Source organism: Saccopteryx bilineata, chromosome X (assembly GCF_036850765.1).
Source record: "Saccopteryx bilineata isolate mSacBil1 chromosome X, mSacBil1_pri_phased_curated, whole genome shotgun sequence".
Classification (NCBI taxonomy): domain Eukaryota; kingdom Metazoa; phylum Chordata; class Mammalia; order Chiroptera; family Emballonuridae; genus Saccopteryx; species Saccopteryx bilineata.
This window is the reverse complement of record NC_089502.1, coordinates 135,306,660-135,328,099: the sequence shown is the minus strand read 5'-3', so window position 1 is coordinate 135,328,099 and position 21,440 is coordinate 135,306,660. Positions and strand designations below refer to the sequence as shown.

The 21,440-nt window shown below is 39.8% G+C and overlaps 1 protein-coding gene across 6 annotated transcripts in view; it reads right to left on the bottom strand.

Moving 5' to 3' along the window:
* Positions 1-21,440, bottom strand: part of CTPS2 (CTP synthase 2) — a 134,441-nt gene that overhangs the window by 13,149 nt on the left and 99,852 nt on the right. For all 6 annotated transcript variants that reach the window (XM_066249758.1, XM_066249757.1, XM_066249755.1 and 3 more), the window contains exons 15-17: positions 20,054-20,109; positions 17,908-18,004; positions 12,859-13,003 (exon numbers count right to left, since the gene is read on the bottom strand). In XM_066249758.1, the coding sequence (XP_066105855.1) occupies positions 12,859-13,003; positions 17,908-18,004; positions 20,054-20,109 (298 nt within the window). The remainder of the gene's footprint in view (positions 1-12,858; positions 13,004-17,907; positions 18,005-20,053; positions 20,110-21,440) is intronic.

The window sequence follows — 21,440 nt, the reverse complement described above, 5'->3', positions numbered from 1 at the left end:
AAATAAAAGACAGGATAAACAAATGGGACTATATCAAACTAAAGAGCTTTTGCACAGCTAAAGACAATAAGAACAGAATAAAAAGACAAACTACACAATGGGAGAACATATTTGACAATACGTCTAATAAGGGGTTAATAACCAAAATTTATAAAGAACTTGTAAAACTCAACACTAGGAAGATAAACAATCCAATCAAAAAATGGGCAAAAGAAATGAGTAGACACTTCTCCAAAGAGGACATTCAGATGGCCAATAGGCATATGAAAAAATGCTCAACATCACTAATAATTAGAGAAATGCAAATTAAAACCACAATGAGATATCACCTCACACCAGTCAGAACGGCGCTCATCAACAAAACAACACAGAATAAGTGCTGGCGAGGAAGTGGAGAAAAGGGAACCCTCCTGCACTGCTGGTGGGAATGCAGACTGGTGCAGCCACTGTGGAAAACAGTATGGAGATTCCTCAAAAAATTAAAAATCGAACTGCCTTTTGACCCAGCTATCCCACTTTTAGGAAAATACCACAAGAACACCATAGCACTGTTTCAAAAGGAGAAAAGCACCCCATGTTTATAGCAGCCTTTTTCACAATAGCAAAGATCTCAAAACAGACCAAGTGTTCGTCAGTAGATGAGTGGATTAAAAAGCTTTGGTACATATAGACAATGGAATAATACTATGGGGCCATGAAAAAGAAGGAAATCTTACCTTTTGTGACAACATGGATGGACCTGGAAACTGTTATGTTAAGTGAAATAAGCCAGGCAGAAAAAGAAAAATATCATATGACCTCACTCATTTGAGGAATCCAATGAACATTGTGAACTGAAGAACGGAATTGAGACAGAGGAGAGATCAAAGGGACCAGAGGGAAAGGGGATGATAGGATGGGATAAAGCTGAAGGGAAGGGTGGGGGGCACTATGGGGAGGGGGGCAAGGGAGATGTTGAGGGGAATACGGGGAAGGGGGGATGCATTCAGGGCAACACTAGAATCTATGTAAACAGAATAAATTAAAAGCAATTAAAAAAACTGGCCCCAAAAGATGATATGTCCTTATCTATGCAATCCCACTACTACACAAATGCAGAATCCTCCTGGTTTTATGCAATATTACCTATCATAGAATTGGCAAAGAAAGGGGATGTGGAAGTTGTACTCAACTCCCTATCTGCAAAGTAATGAAGGTCAAGGGTAGTGATTCACTGGGCACACAGTTTATTTGAGGTGGGGTCAGAATCCCCACCATGTTAGCCTAAGCTACAAGCTCAAGTTTAAGGTGTGTTGTAATAAGCTAGTGTTGCCTCTCGGGGCATGTTGCCTCACACCACAAGTGAGAAGGGCCAAACTCCATTTCCTCAGTCATCAGATTTTATATCTGCTTCCTTCTCCATCTCTGAGCCTGGAGAAGCGGAGGATGGGCCCACATCTTCCCTCTCACATTCTTGGTTGTACCATTTATTGGCTATGTACATGTCCACTGGTTACTTGAGTCTTGAGAGTCTAGAAATAGTAGAATTAATACCTAAAACCTCACCAAAAGGTTATGAGAGCCAAAAGAGAATGTATAAAGCTGCTTTTGAAAACTATACAAAAATATAAGCTGTTACTATTCATTGGGGCTCCATATTTACAATATGGTATCTCTCAAAAAGTCATGGAAATATAAGATGTCATGAAAACTGTCAAGTGAATGATTTTCAGAATTATTTCCTATACCAACAGTAATACCCTCCCCGTGTTAGCAAGTAGACTTGGGTGGGTCTGCTTCTAACTTAATGGCTCTCATTTCCTGTCTAATGGCTGTCTGCTCCAAACTCTACCAACACATCAAAAAACACAGGCTGAGTCTAACAAACTGTGTCTTGGTTTGGGTTTACTCATCTTCAAGGCAAATGGCTGGGTTCACTAATTCTTTTTCATATGTGTCAGGGACTAGGGCTAAAACAATCAAATAAATCATGACATTCAAGAACAGAATTATCAAAAAAGGCATGCTGCCAAGCTTGCTGATTTTATGGCATTCACATGTTGGCAAAAACAAAAACAAAAAACTATTATAAGTCAAATGTGGATCATCACCCACATGCAGAACAGCAGGGGCTCCTGTACATCCAGTAAAATGTGGGTACTACTCTGAGATGCGTGTGACTTGAGTTCATTTCTGTTTCACACAAAACAGACTTAAAGAAGTACAAAGATATAGTTATCTGGGTATATCTTCATTTAATTCAAAACATCTCAGCTCTATCTTAAGACTAGCCTGTCTTTTTAAATAACCTCTGTACACACATACACATACATACACACACACATACATACACACCTCTCAGTGGAGAGAGTTATTAGACATTTGGGTCTTGCATGCTAAATTTTATGGAATGCTGCAGAATACAGACCATTCATGTGTGACTTGTGACATCTGAGGAGGGGAAAGTTTTAAACCTGCACCATCCAGTATGGCAGCCACAAGCCACAGTAGCTACCTAAATTTAAATCAATTCAAAGCATATAAAATTTAAAATTTCATTTCTCACTCGAACATAATGAGGCACACTTCAAGAGTTCAATGGCCATGTGGGCCTGGTGATGGCCATATCGGATGGTACAGATTATGGAACACTTCTATCACTGCAGTAAGTTCTATTGGATAGTGCTGCTTTAAAAACAAATAAATAATAACTTTAAAAAAACAATCACCATGCAAGGTCCTCTTTGTCACTCCCTAAAAAAGGGTTTTTGTTGGGTTTTTTAGAGGTCTGGCTAGCTACACTTAAGTAAGATCACAGCAAATCTCTTTCATGCATGCAAGGGCCTCCCAAACAATGGGGGCACTCTTTTTTAAAAAACGTTTTTCATGATACTAGTTCTTAAAAGACAAAATTAAAATTACCAGCATAGGAATCGCTATCCTTACAACCCTGGCTTGACTTACAAGACTTGACGACAATAGTCTTGCTTATGTGTGGTTCTTTGACAAATAAAATGCTTGTCACAGTCAAGTTTGTTTGTCAAAGATTCCTAGTTCCTAATAAATTCCCAATATAATAAAACAGATATTCTAAGGCGCTAGGGCCAGGATACAGTAATGCCTCATATATCCCACCTTTTATGCTACCCTGGGGGCAGCCATTAAACCATTTCTTCTCCATTGACAGGAAGAGGTGGTTGGAATTTAAAATTTTTAATGACATACTTAAGATTCCCAGCATGCATGAGTTCCTACAATACTTTATATCAAAATCCATTTCATGTGGAAAAGGCATATTTTAAAACAAGCTGCCATGCACACAGTTTTCCCCAAAGCATTGTTACCGCTGTACTTACTTCCTTCTCAAAGAGCCCCTGGAAGCCATAAAATATAAGAGCAATGGAATAAAAACTTAGTATGCTTTGAATGAGTTTTGCATTGAAAATAAATGGCAGAACACAAGCCCAGCAGGGCACAAAGAACACAGTAGTGTATATCACTATTAACTCCATCCCTGGCTGCCACCACATCATCAGCCTGCAGTGACCCACAATCAGTAAAGAGTACTTTTAACCAACACTTAATCCCCGAGGGAAGGTGTACCCATATGTGGTTTATGAGCTGTACTTTAAGCAGACAAGTCTGAAGGCATGTAGTTGGAGTCAAACAATCACGGGGAAGGGGTTCCTGTTTTAAAAGATGTTTAAAAGGACTGTAAAAAAAGAAAGCAAAAAAGAAACATTGTTTCCCAGTTCACTTTTGCTTGAAATGTAACAAAGTGGGGAAGGTAGCATTTTCATATCAGCTTAAAGTTTACAAAGTACCATCTCAGCTGTTCTTTACAGCAACCATAAAGGACGAAGACCCTGAGGCTTAGGAGGGGATGTGGAAAAAATTACCTGGTAAGTAGTAAACCCAGAATTAACTCTACAGCACCCACTCTACCCGTCCACACTGTCCTCATGGAAGTAAAATATTTGCACCATATATTGCAAGAATGTCCCTTGGCAACATAAACCATGCAGCCCAAAGGTTAAAAAAAAAAAAGCAAGGTGATTCTAAGTTTAAAATAGTGCTGGAAAATGCACTGCACATTCATGCAGGGGGGAAAGAGTATCTTACTCTCCTAGTCAAAGACAAAAGGTCATTCAAGGTAGGATGAGTATGGATTAGAGGGAGAAATGTCAATGAAGGGGCCACTCGCACCTCCCAGGCCCACCCACCATCAGTAAGGATTTGGGTGAACTTGAGCCCTAACAGACTATGGATTGGTATTCCCTTCTCACTAAGCACTTCAGGGATGGGTATCCAGAGCCACGACAGCAGTGTGAGTGGAGGCAGACATTAGAACACTCTGGGGAGAGCAGGGGGCTGCAGGTTGTTCCGTATGGATTTGTGTACATTTTATCCTGTAATCAAGGGAACCCACTGAGAGTTTTAAGCTCCAAGATAATATAGAAAGACCATTCTGCTGGCAGATGGACTGAAAGGAGGCAAGTTGGAGGCAAAGACAGCAGGTAGGCTTTGCAGTGGGTAAGAGATGGAGATCAGAACTAAAGTCAAATTAATAATAAGAGCATAATAATGATACTTCCCATGTAATATTTTTTAGAGAGGGAGGAGGGAGAAAAGATATGAGAAGCATCAACTTGTAGTTGCTTTACTTTATTGTTCACTGGTTGCTTCTCATACGTACCTTGACAGGGGGTAAAGGGTGGCTGAAGCCAATCCAGTGATCCCTTGCCAAGCCAATGACCTTGGGCTCAAGCCAGCGACCTTAGAATCATGTTGACAATCCTGCACTCAAGCTGGTGACCTCAGGGTTTCAAACCAGGGCCTTCAGCATCCTGGGTCGACACTCTACCCACTCTGCCACCACCAATGAGGCTTCCCATTTAATTTTTACTATAGATCAGGTACTGTGCTAAGTGCTTTACATTTAGTATAAAACTTAATCTTCATTACTCCCATGTAAAGTGGGCACTATTACCATTCCCTTTTTTATAAAGAAACTGATGCACAGAAGAATGAGGTCACAGTCCCACCTCCAGAGACTGAGCGCTGAGGCTCAGGCCACACACCTTGCAGGATGGCAGATGATATGAGGAGTGCAGGTGAATTGCAACCAACCCAGATTCTCCAGGATCTGCTATGAGTGCAGAGGCAGAAGGAGGGAGGAATCTGAGCTTACTCATAGGGGCCCAGCCAGCTGTATGGATGATGTAGATCAGGGGTAGTCAACCTTTTTATACCTACCGCCCACTTTTGTATCTCTGTTAGTAACATTTTCTAACTGCCCACTGGTTCCACAGGAATGCTGATTTATAAAGTAGGGAAGTCACTTTATAAAATTTATAAAGCAGAGTGACAGCAAGTGAAAGCATATAATAATAATTACTTACCAAGTACTTTATGTCAGATTTTCGCTAAGTTTGGCAGAATCAATCTTTATAAAACAACTTACTATAGTTAAATCTATCTTTTTATTTATACTTTGGTTGCTCTGCTACCACCCACCATGAAAGCTGGAACACCCACTAGTGGGCGGTAGGGACCAGGTTGACTACCACTGATGTAGATGGTGGTACCACTGGCAGGAAGATGTCTATCCTGATGTTAGTCACAATCTTGGGATCCTGGGAGCAGCCATATAAAAGAGAACAAGCTACAATGTGGCACTTCTCACACTGCTGGAGCTGTGCACCCCCACATTGATGTCCTTTCTTAGCTGGGTGTCTGTATCTGAGAAGTACTAGAAGGTCACTGGATAGGGAGGGATTTTGGAATATGAACATCAGGCAAAAACATTCAAATTGGTATGTTTGGGCAGTTTTCCAGGAAGTGGGTACACAGCTTTCATCACATTATCAGAAAGTAATTTTTCAGCCCTCAAGTGTAGAGAACCATTATACTATCTGATGAGTCCTTTGGGACAAGGAATGTGTTCTGATTCAACTAGCATTTAATTCTCTTGTGCCCAACACTGTGGCTGAGATAAAGTAAGTGTTACTACATGTGGTGCATTAAAGGAATGCTAAAATATGCAGCCAGTAAACATTATGAGCATCATGCAACTTGGAAAAATGCACACAAGGTGTTAAGTTCAAAAGACAGGCTTTTGTAATTAATAAAGAATCTGTGGTGATGGTTTGAGAGCATATGAATATCCTGTTTCCCACATCCTTTCGTCAAATCGTTTTGGCATTCATTGATGATCATTATTTGGCTCATTTATTACACTGAGGTTGCTTCTACATTTTTAATGGGCATTTTAAAAATCTTCTGAGTATCCACATGGAATTTTAAAAAATGTAATGTGTTGCCTGATCAGGTGGTGGTGCAGTGGATACAGTATCGGACTGGAATGCAAAGGACCCAGGTTTGAAACCCCAAGGTCACTGGCTTGAGCACAGGCTCATCTGGCTTGAGCATGGACTCACCAGCTTGAGTGTGAAATCATAGACATGACACCATAGTCACTGACTTGAGCCCAACATGGCTGGCATGAGCTCAAGGTCACTGGCTTGAGCAAGAGGTCACTAGCTCTGCTGTGGCCCCCTAGTCAAGGAACATATGAGAAAGCAATCAATGAACAACTAAGGAGCCGCAACGAAGAACTGATGCTTCTCATCTCTCCCTTCCTGTCTGTCTGTCCTCTCTCTGTCTCTCTCTCTGTCTCTGTCATTAAAAATTAAATAAATAAATAAATAAATAATAAAAAATGTAATGTGCAGGCCCTGGCCGGTTGGCTCAGTGGTAGAGCGTTGGCCTGGCATGCAGAAGTCCCAGGTTTGATTCCCAGCCAGGGCACCAGGAGAAGTGCCCATCTGCTTCTCCACCCCTCCCCCTCTTCTTCTTCTCTGTCTCTCTCTTCCCCTCCCACAGCCGAGGCTCCATTGGAGCAAAGATGGCCTGGGCGCTGGGGATGGCTCCTTGGCCTATGCCCCAGGCGCTAGAGTGGCTCTGGTCACAACAGAGCGACGCCCCGGAGGGGCAGAGCATTGCCCCCTGGTGGGCAGAGCTTCGCCCCTGGTGGGCTTGCCAGGTGGATCCTGGTCGGGCGCATGCGGGAGTCTGTCTGACTGTCTCTCCCCATTTCCAGCTTCAGAAAAATACAAAAAAAAACAAATGTAATGTGTTATAATTCAATATTTCCATTATTCTTTCTGATGTTCAAATTGCCCAAAATGTGGTCAGCAGGAAGCCTATCAAACTAATAGAAAACTTCCCCGTTGTTTTTAGCTCTTTGTTTAAGTCCAGGAATACATTCCAGGCTTACCTTGCACTTTCCCTCTTTCCCTTCCCAAGTACTGGATACAACCATTTCCTCCAAGAGCCCTACTTTATTTCAGTGGAAGATGGTATTTTAGAAACCAAAAATGGAAGAAAATATTCCTTTACGAAATAGATATCCAGTCACTACCTTAACCAGGCGATTAACTTAGCATTATCCACAGTGGAACAAAAAAGGAAATGTTATAAGCTTTATGCATAATGTATACACAACAGCCTCAATAAACTATTCTTCCAAAAATGTATAACCTCGTTCTAAACATGAGAAAACAATGGGATGAATCCAGGTTCTGGTAATTCCTACAAGACAACTGGCCTGAACTCTTTGTAAAAGTCAATGTTATTACAATAGAATATACTCAGAAATAAATAGAATGAGATCTTGCCATTTGTGAAAACATGGATGAACCTTAAGCTAAGTGAAATAAGTCAGAGAAAGACATACCTTATGATTTCACTTATATGTGCAATCTAAAAAAAACAAGACAAATGAATAAACAAAATAAAATAGGAACAGACCCATAGATACAGAGGACAAGCTGATGGTGGGTGGGTAAATGGGTGAAATTAACAACAACAAAAAAGAATAGAAAAAGTCATATTATTAAAACTAAACAGGGTGACTTGCCTAGATTAAAACAAACTAAGGAAACATAATGTAGGGTTTCGAAACAAGTCACACCAAGATATACCTTTTTGGTATGTGGATCATTTTAAGTTGAAGGCAACACAGAGCCTGCAGGCTCAGGAGAAACTTTTATTCTTTTCTTAAAGATTTTGCCTGACTGGGTAGTGGTGCAGTGGATAGAGCATTGGCCTGGGATGCTGAGGGACCAAGTTCAAAACCCCGAGGTCACTGGCTTGAGCGCGGGCTCATCTGGCTTGAGTACAGGCTCACTAGCTTGAGTGCAGGGTCACCAGCTTGAGCATGGGAGCATAGACATGACCCCATGTTTGCTGGCTTGAGCCCAAAGGTCGCTGGCTTGAAGCCCAAGGTTGCTGACTTGAGCAAGGGGTCACTGGCTCAGCTGGAGCCTCCCCCCCAGGTCAAGACACAGATGAGAAAGCAATAAATGAACTAAAGTTCAGCAACTCTGAGTTGATGCTTTTCATCTCTCTCCCTTCCTGTCTATCTGTCCCTCTCTCTCCCTGACTGCTACTAGGATTCAAAGTTAAATGTAGAAAGGGAAGGGTAAGCACTAAGAAGAGAATGAACTTAGATAAAAAAATGGAACTGGCTGCAAGTATGTACTCCCTTTAAGGACCCTCTGTTTACAAGGTAGTTTCAACTTTTGAATTCGGTCTGAAACAGTCAAGCAAAGACCATGAAGCACTAAGTAACTTTGCTCCTGTTGTTTCTCTACCTGTCTGCCTCTTGATTCACCATAAAAAGACAATTCTCTGCCCAAGAGAAAGCATATGGTGGGTGGGGATATCGAATCCAAGATTCTAAAATATAGGATAAAATGCTACTTAAATGTCTTAAGGTTTCAATTTTATACTTTAAAACATGTTTCTACAAAGAGCTACATTTCTGTGAACTGCTGACTGAACCCCAGTTAAGTTTTTGCTTTCTGATATAGAACAAGTACCACCTAAGCAAGAGAGTTGTACTCCAACCTGACAAATGGGCATGATAAATGCCAGCATTATAAAAACTAAAAGTTGTTCCTAAACTTGGGTGTGTAGAGATTATGCCAAAAAGCCTTGCAGGGCAGCCCTAGAGACATACATGCTGAAAAACAACCTATGAACTTTAGTCTCTGATCCCTCTTCTGTTTCCAGTTGCTTAAAATGGAATTCTGGACAGAGATTATGTGCTTGTTTCTACATACTAAAGATACAAGCACCTTTGCACATTATAGGGTGGGGCAAAAGTAGGTTTACACTTGTTCAGATGGAAAATAATACAATAGTTAATAAATAGTAACACAAGAATAAACTCTGTTTCACATACTCACAACTGTAAACCTTTTGCCCCACCCTGTATGTTTAGTATAAGTCTCCTAGATTTCTCTTCTTACAGTTATATAAAATTGTCTCATTTCATTACATCACATGCCAGCAAGACCATGCAAATTTGTAGTTACATTTTATACATGGGACAAATTATGTAGAGACACCAGGAGAGAGATATCAAGAATGAATTACAAAGATTCCTTTAATGGACCATAATTTGCCATTGGTTTTATTTATTCTAAAAATGGTTTATTAGATTTGTGTAAAAGAGTCAACACAGCATACCTGAGGCTGCTATCGCTTGAAGGGTTTGCTTGCAGGGGAACTTGGGAACTTGGACACTCGGCTTTCAGACTGTTTTCTCCATTACAAACTGGTAAGGTAATTTCACTGGGCCTATACTGTCTACACAAACAATGTCATTTACGGTAAACATTTTTCTCTTAGGGAGTCTGGAATTTGAGTGGTTGCTAGGAAGAAAAAGTCTATGTGACCAGCCCCCAATAAAACCCTGAATCTTGAGTCTCAGATGGGCTTCTCTGGGCATACACATCACACACATGTTGCTGCATTTTCACTGCCAGAGGGAGGAGGAGCTCTTTGTGACCTCTCACAGGAGAGAGAGAACATAGGAAACTTGCAAATAGGTTTCCCCAGACTCTATTTATACCTTATACATTTTCCCTTTACTCTTTCAGTTATGTATGCTTATTCTGTCACTGTAATAAAGTTTAGCCATGAGTACAACTATATTCTGATTCCTACTAGTGAATCATTGAATGTATGGTAGTCTTAGAGGACCCACAAAAACAAAACTCTTAGTTTGATTTTGCATGTAACTTTTGATTAGCTTATAAAAAGCCTTAAAAAATACTATCTAAAAACTATAATGCATCTTGAACAGACCACTAATAGTTTTCATAATTGCTGTCATTCTACACAGAGTAGAATTTTGCTCATCAGCTCTAGATCCCAAAATGATATTCTTACTGCAACTTCTCAGGCACTAAAAGATAAATGTTATCCATGAGACAGAATACAGAGGTTACAGCTCAGGTAAACTTGCTGAAAACCCAGGATTTTTATATTCTGGGCTTTAAAGTTGTTGGCTACACAGGTGCCATACAGTTAAATATCATCAGCCAATTTCTAGAAAAGGAAGTCATTATTGTAGAGTTCACATTCCTTGTCACATTTGTTTAGGATTGATAACAGATAGTAATCTTGTTTGACAGAAAAAATAGTACCAACTCAGCTCACAATTAGAGCCTGGCCATCAAAGCCATCATTTGCTTTTCAATGCTCACTAATGCCATGGAGCTGGGCAGAATGGAGTTGGGTGTAAGGTTCCTCTGGAATCCTGGTGTCTGTCTCTGGATTTATTCATGGTCACTATTCTTAGTTGGAAAACCCTCTGCAAGGTGTCAAGATTAGACTAGACTATATCCTCTGTCCTATCTACATTTATTACTTTAATGGGTAATAATTTTTTTAAAACCCTGTGTGCTAGGGAGCCAGGGAGACAGCTAAATAAGATCCCAGCTGCTCTTAAGGAATGCCCTAGTGTGTGGCTAACACATGGGAATTCTCTGACAACGGTGGAAGTCTGTTGGTTGACTGAAATTCCAATATCAGCATCAGAGTTTTGTTACGAGGTTTTTCCTCCTCTCCGAGACATACTGTGTCTTGCTCAGTAGTCACTAGCAAGCAGTCGCTTTTCTCAGGAACTACCAGTGAGTCTTACCCAGAGACCACCAGCCCCATGCAGGACCCAGCAAGCAGGCTGCCCAGCACACATGTGGGCAGGCCACACACCCAGATACCATTTGTATATTAACTGATGGTTGCAAACAACCAGATAGTTATACATAAATTATCAAGTGTGGGTTACATCTCCCAGCCATTTAACTTGTTTCACTGCGCCCCTCCTTTCACGTGTGACCACTGAAATAATGGAGACAATGAAGTGTCTGAGAAGGGTCACAGCACATATCCAACATGGGAGCACACTGGAATCTCCAACCTGCTGCATAGGCCATGCAGCCTCAGAGCACAGGAAGCTCGTCTTTGCATGAAATCTCATGCAGAACCATGCTACATGAGCCAGACAAAGTGGAGCTGCCTGGCTGAAGCAGGGAAGAGCCTGGAGCCACTCAGCCTGCTCCTCACAGCAGGCCAGACTCCGGCTCCATAGAGCACAGTGTGGAAACAAGTGCACTGGTTCAAGAGTGCAAGGAGTGATCATTAACTCAGTAAGACACCTGACATGCAAAATATATAAAGCAATTCCAATATGAACACACAGTTAAAGGAAATGCTAAGGAACTGGGCTTCTCCTAGCAGCTGATATCACAAATAAGCAGGCCTGCATAACACAAGCATACCTATGTATACCATGCACCGATCCCAGCAGTTCTCAATTGCAATATTGCAAGGGTTGTTTGCTAGGATGAGAGTCAGCAATGGTAATCTTCTAAACAATTCAGTTATTCTAGTACTAACCCTAGGTATGGTACTTACTTAGCTATAGTCTTATAATTCTGGCTACTTCCTTCCATTTTTAAGTTATTGCATATAATATTCTTGGATGAGAAAAAGTAAAATATAAATTTTAATAAAAATCAATAAGGGGTTTTTTACTCAAACATGATTTTTAAAAATCATTGGACAATTCATCTGAAAGAGCAGCAAAATACTCTTTTTAAAATGTCAAATAATAATGGGAGTAGCATATATAAGGCTTGATTTACAATAATGCTGATAATGAGAAGGTTTGTCAGGGTTCAGAAATAAGAGACTAAATCATTAATGGACCAAAACAAAACTCCCTGAAACAAATCTAAATTACTCAACTTACTAACAATTGGGACAGGAGGCAGCCAGATTCCCTATCTCACACACTACACCAAATATAAAGTTCATAGAGATTATAGATTTAAACTACTATTTAAAATTGAAACCATAAAAGTGCTAGTGGGAAAAAATGGCTTATTACTTATATAATATTTTGATAAAGAAAAACTCTGCACATGACACTAAAGGCAGGCTTCATAAAAGTACAATATTTGACTATATAAGTAAAAATATATACATACACAAGAATTTCATAAAGTTCTTATTTAAAACTCAGTAAGGAAAATAAAAACTACCATTGACAACTTCAAAGAAAACAAAAACACTTTGAAAAAATATTTGCAACCTAATAAAGGATTAATGTCCTTTGTATATAAAGAGCTTACCAATCATTAAGAGAAAGGGTATAAGAGCAAAAGGAAAAATAGGGCAAAGGATATAAATAGGCAATTCATAAAGCAAAGAGCCCATAAAATATTCACATGTATTTATTAATCAAAGAGTCAACAAAAGAAAATCCTACTTTTCACTTACCAAAATGACAAAATTTTCTAAAATAATGCCCAGTGTTAGCATAATTTGGAAAACTGGCAGGTTACTATTTGTAGATATGATTAAATCATTTTTATTAAGAGAAAGAGTCACAATTGTTAAGAAGGAAAAGACGATTCATCACTTTAAAAAGAAATCCTACAATGATATTAAATGTTATGAGAAAACTCAGGTGTTTATAACTACATCTGGAGTCACTGTTAGGAGCAGTGAGCGGGTTACCTGGAGGACAGTTTGCACCCCTGTTGTAGATAGGCATTCAGGTTCCCAGTTGCTGCAAGTAATAATCCCAAGTAGGGAGGGGAAGGCTTCATCGGCCTAGAAGAAAACTCAGGATGGAATTGGACACCAACAAAATAGGGGTGATCTGAAATGAGAACAACCATGATGAGACTGAAGCAAACACGAGAAATACTTTAAAAGTCTTATCTTTGAATAACAAAGATATTCATTCAATGGTGAAATGATTATTTAACTTGTTATCATCATAGCCAGTTACTTTCATGGTCCATCTTCACAGTAGAATTTCAGGTTGCAAAATACATCTCCCTTGATAAAAAATCCCACATTTTTGTGTGTGAGTGTGGAAGGTGGTGTTAGAATGAGCAATGTTAAGCAAAATTATTTGAATGGCAAGATGAATTCTACTTTCCCAAAATCGGCCTGCGTTTTGAAGGACTTTTATAAACTTACATTGAGCCTATTTCCATGGTATCCCTTCACATTTTAGACTAATTGTAGGTTATTCTTTCTCTTAGATGGCTTCACGCTATTTTCTACAAGATCTCCTTTCCAAAGGTAAGGATCCCTTAGGAATGAAGCAAGTACAACTGCTTTCCTAGTCACAGCTTTAAGTTGGGCATTAATCATAGATGACACCATGAAACTGAATTCATATTTCAGCCTAGGCCAACTTACTCCATATGATGAACAGTCTCTGTGTGATAAAAGTATGGCCTTTCCACATGTTAATGGTGGTTATGGCTCAAGGTGGCAAGAGTTCAAGATTCTTAAAAATTTCCTTCCTTATACCTGACCAGGTGGTGGCACAGTGGATAGAGCATTGACCTGGGATGCTAAGGACCCAGTTTTGAAACTCCGGGGTCACCAGTTTGAGTGAGGGCTCATTCGGCTTGAGTGCAGGCTCACTGGCTTGAGCACAGGGTTACCAGTTTGAGTATGGGATCATAGACACGACCCCATAGTCATTTGCTTGAGCCCAAAGGTTGCTGGCTTGAAGCCCAAGGTCGCTGGCTTGAGCAAGGGGTCACTGGCTGGAGTCCTTCTCTCCCAAGGCACGTTTGAGAAACCAATCAATGAACAACTAAAGTGCCACAACTGTGAGTTGATGCTTCTCATATCTTACCCTTCCTGTCTGTCTGTCCCTGTCTCTTTCTCTCTCTCTCTCTCCCTTGCTAAAAAAAAGAAAATTTTCTTTCTTATACTTCTCCACATCATGTTAAGCTTTATAATAAGCATATATTATTTACATTACAGGTGGGGGGAGAATGAAGCTATTTTCAGATTGAGGGTTATAAGAAACCCTTATATGAGCAATTTTAGTTCTCCTAGATATAATAGGAACAGAAGAGTAGATTTTCCTAGCTACTTTTAATAAGAATCACCTATTTTGTAATGACAAGAATTAAATGAGCAGTATTTCCAAATCTGGGTAGAAATTTTATATAATTAAAAATTCCTCTTCCAAGCACTGGCCGGGTGCTCAGTGTATAAAGCAGGGGTCCCCAAACTTTTTACAAAGGGGGCCAGTTCACTGTCACTCAGACCATTGGAGGGCCAGACTATAAAAAAAACTATGAACAAATCCCTATGCACACTGCACATATCTTATTTTAAAGTAAAAAAACAAAACGGGAACAAATACAATATTTAAAATAAAAAACAAGTAAATTTAAATCAACAAACTGACCAGTATTTCAATGGGGACTATGCTCCTCTCACTGACCACCAATGAAAGAGGTGCCCCTTCCGGAAGTGTGGTGGGGGCCGGATAAATGGCCTCAGGGGGTTGCATGCGGCCTGCAGGCCATAGTTTGGGGACCCCGGTATAAAGCATCCTCCCGGCATGCCAAGGTCACAAGTTCAATCCCATCAGGGCGTGTAGGAGAAGCAACCAACGAGTGCACAACTAAATGGAGTGGTGAGTTGATGATTCTCTCTCTCCCCTTTCCTCTCCTTTTCTCTCTTAAATCAATGAAAAATATTTTTAAAAAATTCTTCTTCCAATTGGAATTCTCAAAAACTACATTTTTCCCATTTTAGGAAGAAATTTCTAATTAGATATTGGATAACAATTAAATTTCATAATGACTATGGTACAAGAGCATAGTCAGTGTGCTGTATTCCTTACTTTAAAAATCATTTAAATTGCCATATATATATATATATATATATCAAACTGAAGATGATAAAATAAGTTTAAAGTAAATATAACTTTAAGCTTTCAGAAGATTGCTTTATCAAATGATCTAAAAATCTAGAAAATCTAGAATGGAATTCAAGATCACAAATCCCCATCACTTACCACTAAAGACCTAAAGCTACTATACAGTAGTGAGGACATGATGATTGATCAGAAATGTCCACTTTTCTGAGGTTATTTAAAGCTTTTCTCTACAAAATGGTAGCCCCTAGCCACATGGGGCCATTTAAGTTCATTCAAGTTAATTGAGCATGTTTCAATACTCAACAACTACATATGGTTAGTGACTACCATTTTGAACAGGGCAGAACATTCTATCATTGCAGCAAGTTCCAGAAAACTCCAGTGTAAAAATTCTCTATATCATATCTAGGAAGAAACTTCCTTGAATTAGAGGGACACTCAGCAATGAAACCTTGGTGAGGGGAATGCCACCTTCTCTCAGGAATGTGACTCCTCAAGAAAAGTAGAATTGAAAGCATCCACACTTAGAAAAGAAACTAAGAAATTTAGCTTTAAATTTAAGATGTGGTCCTGGCCGGTTGACTCAGTGGATAGAGTATCAGTCCAGCATGCAAACATCTTGGGTTCGACTCCTAGTCAGGGCACATATGAGAAATGATCCTCTGCTTCTCTTCCCCTTCTTCTCCCCCATCTCTCTCTTTTCCCCTATCGCAGCCAGTGGCTTGACTGATTCAAGCATTGGCCCTGGGTGCTGAAGATAGCTCAGTTGATTCAGGCATCGGCCTCAGATGGGGGTTGCCAGGTGGATCTTGGTCGGGACGCATGTGGGAGTCTGTCTATCTCCCCTCCTCTTACTTAAAAAAAAGTTTAAGATGCGATGAATCTTACAGCACAGCACCTAGCAATGTCTTTGAAAGAAGCAGACAGTAATTGTGTTTTTGTACCACTACAGACAGAAACTGAGCAATGCATCAAGTCATAGTCAGGGACAGAATAATTAAATGAATGGATCATTGCTCTCAATCACTTATCCAAAAAATCTCTATGCCAATGTGAGGAAAGAGACTATAAAGGTCTTATTTTGGTGATGTTCTATCAGTCAAAGTATCTTTTTTTAATTTAAAAATACTTTTCATTGATTTGAGAGAGAAAACGAGCAAGAGAGGAAGAGGGAGGAAAAGGAGAAAGAAAAAGAGAGAAGCATCAACTTATTCCACTTAGTAGTTCCCTTTAGTTGTCCCATGAGTTGTGTACTCATTGATTGGTTCCCATATGTGCCCTGACCAGGGATCGAACCCATGACCTAGGCACTTCAAGATGATGTTCCGTCCACTGACCCACCCAACCAGGGCCAAAGTATCTTTCAAATAATGCTCTTAATTGCTTTGAACCAAATTTTGACATTGTACTAATCTCAAGCTTTGTTTTTTGTTTTTTGTTTTTTGAATTGCTTTCATAATGCAAAAATTCATGGCTATATTTCTAAGGGGTAGCTATGGTCAAAATTTTCTGGGGAATTTTCTTTAATAAAATGAATTCCCTGTGGTTAGCTTTTTAAAATTGCAAGGTTTTACAGTGGCTCTCATTTCCTTTGCAAGCCACATGAAGTTTGAAAGTGTCAATGAGAATCTAAACCTTGTGATGAAAGAGGCTTCTAATATTTGCTGAAAATAATGAGAAACGGGAATTAACAGAGAATAAGTACTTGAACCAAGTAAGTAAACAAACAAGCTGCTTAAGAAAACCTCTCACATACATGCAAGTGATCCGCACTATACAAATTCTAAATGATAGGCATTTCCATCAGAAAGACTAAAGGAAATAAATTCTCATATTCTAATTCAAAACTTTACCATGGATTAATAATCTTAAATAGATTGTCCAATGAAAAGGAAAGAACAATGAAATCCCACAGGGGTGGTGGCAAGAGGCAATGACCTGGTTGGGCTCCAGCTCAGCCAGGTACTAGCTGAATGGCCCTGGGCAGTTTACTTAACTTCTTTGTACACTGGGTCTCTTTCTCTGTAAAGTGGGACTAACATCATCTGCCTTGGCCCACCACCAAAGTCTGCCAATCCCTGGGCTAGAATGTCAAGAAAAATAGCTAGGACCAGCTATAATCCTGGGCTTACTTTTCATTTGTGGCTTTGAATGAGAACACTGTCCTCTGTGTTGTCAATAACATATGTGTGGTTTGTACTTATGTTCCTGAAGGGTGCCCCATCCCAGTCACAACTTCTTCAGTGATCTTCCTCAACAAAAGTCCAATTCCTTTGTGCTGTGTTTGGTCTCACTAAGAACTCTGAGTGCAGAGACTGGCCCAGGCTTGACCATGGAGCATGAGCAATGGGGAAAGGCAGATGCCATGTGGAATGAGAGGCCAGTTCCCATACACAACAGACGTCAACACCAGTCACCAATAGTGAGATGGCACTGGGTCATTCTCCCTCAAAGGAGAGAGAAAGCAGAGTGTTACTCAACAGTCGGTTGCCTGCCTTTCCCGAGTGCCTAACCTAAAGGCTGGCAACAAGGGAAGGGGGCAGGGATGGTAAGGGAGCATACTACTGATAGAACTGGGAAAATAAGACATCATGTTGTGGTAGGGTCACACTAATGGGCTCAAAATGATTAGGATTACAAGCAGCCTGTTTACTTAATATTTAACACATTTTATTTATATTTAGTTGCACATTTATTTCAAAGGAAAAAGGAAAAGAAAGAGACCACACAAAATGGATCTCAAGTCACAGCTTGAGATGTCTAAAGTCAGGAAGATAGTGTTCTCATTCCAAGCTAGGTCTACGGTCAACAAAAAGATGTTAGCTCGACATAGAAAAAGGTTAAAAATTGAAGAGCCCACTTACTTGTGAGTTCAATGATTTCCATCCTCTCCCCATCAACATCCTGACCTACAAAATTTAAGTCACTCTGCTCAAATTGGTTGATCAAGCGAGGGTTCACCTGGAAAAAACAAAAAATTAAATGTCTTTGGGCAGCAGAGCAATACAGACATATCATCAGCTTATAAAAAGGTACTCCATCAACTGGACGAGTTGTCCATTTCAGTGATGCTCTAATAGTTAATTTTTATATTCAAGCCCCAAAGCCTATTTTTAAAGTTGTGATGAATCTGCAAAATAGTCCACTCACAGCTTAAATTTGGGAGGCCCAACTTCTCTCACCCAGAGATGAGATTCAGAAAGTAGGACTGTGTGTGACATAGACATTTTGACTTGGGACCTTGAGACCAGCTATTTATAGCCACCCTGATACTGGCTTCTTGCCTTGAGTTATGTGTAAAATTAACTGTCTCTCCCTAAGTCACAAATCTGCTTGAGGATTGAAACTACCTTATTTACCTTGTGACTAACCGCAATGCTTTCATTACATATAGATACATAAAAGCTCTAAAAAGAAGCTTGAGGCAAGTTTTATACTGGTTATAGAAGACAACTTGATGACCTGGGCCCTTCCCTCACTTATCTCATCACTAGCTTTTTCCAAATTTTTTAGCTTCTCTTTCAAAAAAGCACTTTCTCATCTAAAACCAAAGTGGGGTCCCACCTATCTATCCTTCTTCTCAATCTTCACTACATATGCTTTTATTTTATTTTTTAACATTAGGCTGCCCTCACAATTTGTATTTTTTTCCTTTTTAAAACAGCTTTATTGAGATATAATTTGCATACCTTATAATTCAACCACTGAAAGTGTACAACTCAATGGTTTTTAGTACATTCAACCATCACCACTATCACTTCAAAAATATACCCTACACCCTCTAGCCATCATCTCTCCACCCTCTAACATCAATCCAAAAATATACCCTCTACCATAGCCTTAGCAACCACTAATCTATCTTCTTTCTCTTTAGACTTAACTTATTCTGGGCACTTCGTGTTAATGGAATCACACATGTGGTCTTTTGTCACTGACTTCTTTTACTCAGCATAATGTTCTCCAAGTTCATCTATGTTGCAGCATGCACCATTTCATTTCTTTTTATTTTCAAATAATATTCCATTATATGGCTATACCATATTTTATTTTTCATTCATTAATTAATTGACATTTGGGTTGTTTCTACTTTTTTGATTATTATGAATAATGCTGCACACGTTTTTGTGTGGATGTAGGTTTTCATTTCTTTTGGCTAATTGCCTAGAAGTGAAATTGCTAGGTCACATGGTCACTCTATGTTCAACATTTTGAGGAACTCTTCCTCTTTTCCAAAGCTGCTGCACCATTTTACATTTCCACAAGCAATGTATGAGAGTTCCAATTACTCCACATCCTCATCAACACTTGTTATTATTCATCTTTTGACTACAGCCACACTCATTCATAGTGAGTGTGAAGTGATATTTTTTGTGGTTTTAATTTGCATTTCCCTGATGACAAATGATTTTGGACATCATTTCCTTATTGGTCATTTGTATATCTTCTTTGGAGAAATGTTTATTCAGATCCTTTGCTATTATTTATTATTAAGTTGTAAGAATTTTTTATATATACAAGTACCTTGTCTGATACTCGACTTAGTCTGTAATTATTTTTATTTGTTATTTTATTTTTGTCCTCTCCAATTAGAATGTAAGCTCCCCAACAAGAGGAAGACCATGTGTATCTTTTTCCCTTTCATCTCGAGTGCATATCAAACACAAAATAAGTATCAATATGAAGGAATGAATGGCCACACTATTACGTACATAGTAGTTCTTACAACTTCTAACCACCACTTAGGCAAAGTAGATCAATAGTTCTTGTCTCACCAGTTGGGCCAGTTCTTAATGGAAATAAGACCAAAAATGGTGTCAATCAGAAAATTATTTTCTACTGTTGGTAGCCTACTCAGCACCAGTTTCCACCACTCTTACCTCAACAGAACCCTGGGCTTGTTCTGGTACCTGCTCTACCCCTACATGGCCCCAATTATTTTCCAGAGGCTCGTTTGTAATCACTGGGGTTTCTTGCACCAAGCACCTATATAGTAATCCATTGTAAGTATACCTCATATCGATGTCTGTGTCTTTCTTCTATAAAAGGAACATCACCATAAAGTTTCCCTGTAATGATACAAGAGCAAAATTAATATTGTCATAATCATCTTTGAAACCATACCTATGGCATATGTGTTGGGGAAGCCTCTTTGATCTCTATCAAAGGCCTAGAAATGAACTAGACCCCAGATAGTAATCCATATTTTCTTCTCTTATAATATAAGACAGCAATAGCTTCTTTGAAACCCTGAACAATTCTCAAATAAGCCATCGCATTGCATAAAGGGAAGCCTGCCATTATGCCAGTCCCCCATAGACTCCAGTGGATTGCCTTCCTCTTATACACTTACCTACAGGACTGAGACACCGAGTGACATCCATGCCATCGTTTCTGTTCAGACTCATAGTGGGGTTTATTTTACAAAAGAAGAAAATGAAATGAAAGGAAGAGAAATGAAACCAAAAAACTTGTCCAAAGCCCTGCTCTGCTGGCAGCACATGGCAGCCCTGCACCCAGGCCTCCTCCCACATGGCTTTCTCCACGACACACTTTCACACAGTACTAGCCACATTGCTTTGCACCCCATCTTCAAAATATGCCTGTCCTTTGACTCTAAAATTTGACCTTAAGAATTTTCTCCAGAAAATAGAAATGAAGACAGAGATTTAACCAAGAATATGTGCGCTGCTGTGTTATTCAACAGAAAACAATGGGAAACAAGCTGAGCATCAGGCACAGAGAACTGCCGGATTAATTTAGCACATCTACACCAAGGTTCTTTCTTTCTTTCTTACTTTCTTTATTTATTTATTTACTTACTTATTTAAGAGAGACAGACAGACAGAGACAGACAGATAGGAAGTTTCGGAGAGAGATGAGAAGCATCAATTCTTCGTTGTGGTTCCTTAGTTGTTCAGTGACTGCTTTCTCATACGTGCCTTGACCGGGGTGGGCTACAGCAGACAGAGTGACCCCTGCTCAAGCCAGTGACCTTGGGCTCAAGCCAGTGACCATGGGGTCATTTTTATGATCCCACACTCAAACTGGCAACCTCAGTGTTTCAAACCTGGGTCCTCTGCATCCCAGTCTGACGCTCTATTCACTGCGCCAACACCTAGTCAGGCTATACCAAGGTTTTTAATCAGGAGTGTGTGGCTAAAAGTCACATGTGGGGCTTCTTAAATGTGCCTCTGTCACTGTGAGTGCTGCCCAGGGCAGCATCTTGGGCATAACCTATTTGGCAATGGGCACAGCAATCAGCATGATGGCCAGTGAGCACAGTGTCAGGTGGATAGGAGTGGGAGCTATCACCAGACACCTCCCAGGGACAGGTTGCACTAGAGCAGGTGGAAAAGCAGGATGATCCCCTGACTATTGAACTGAACACTGTTTCTAG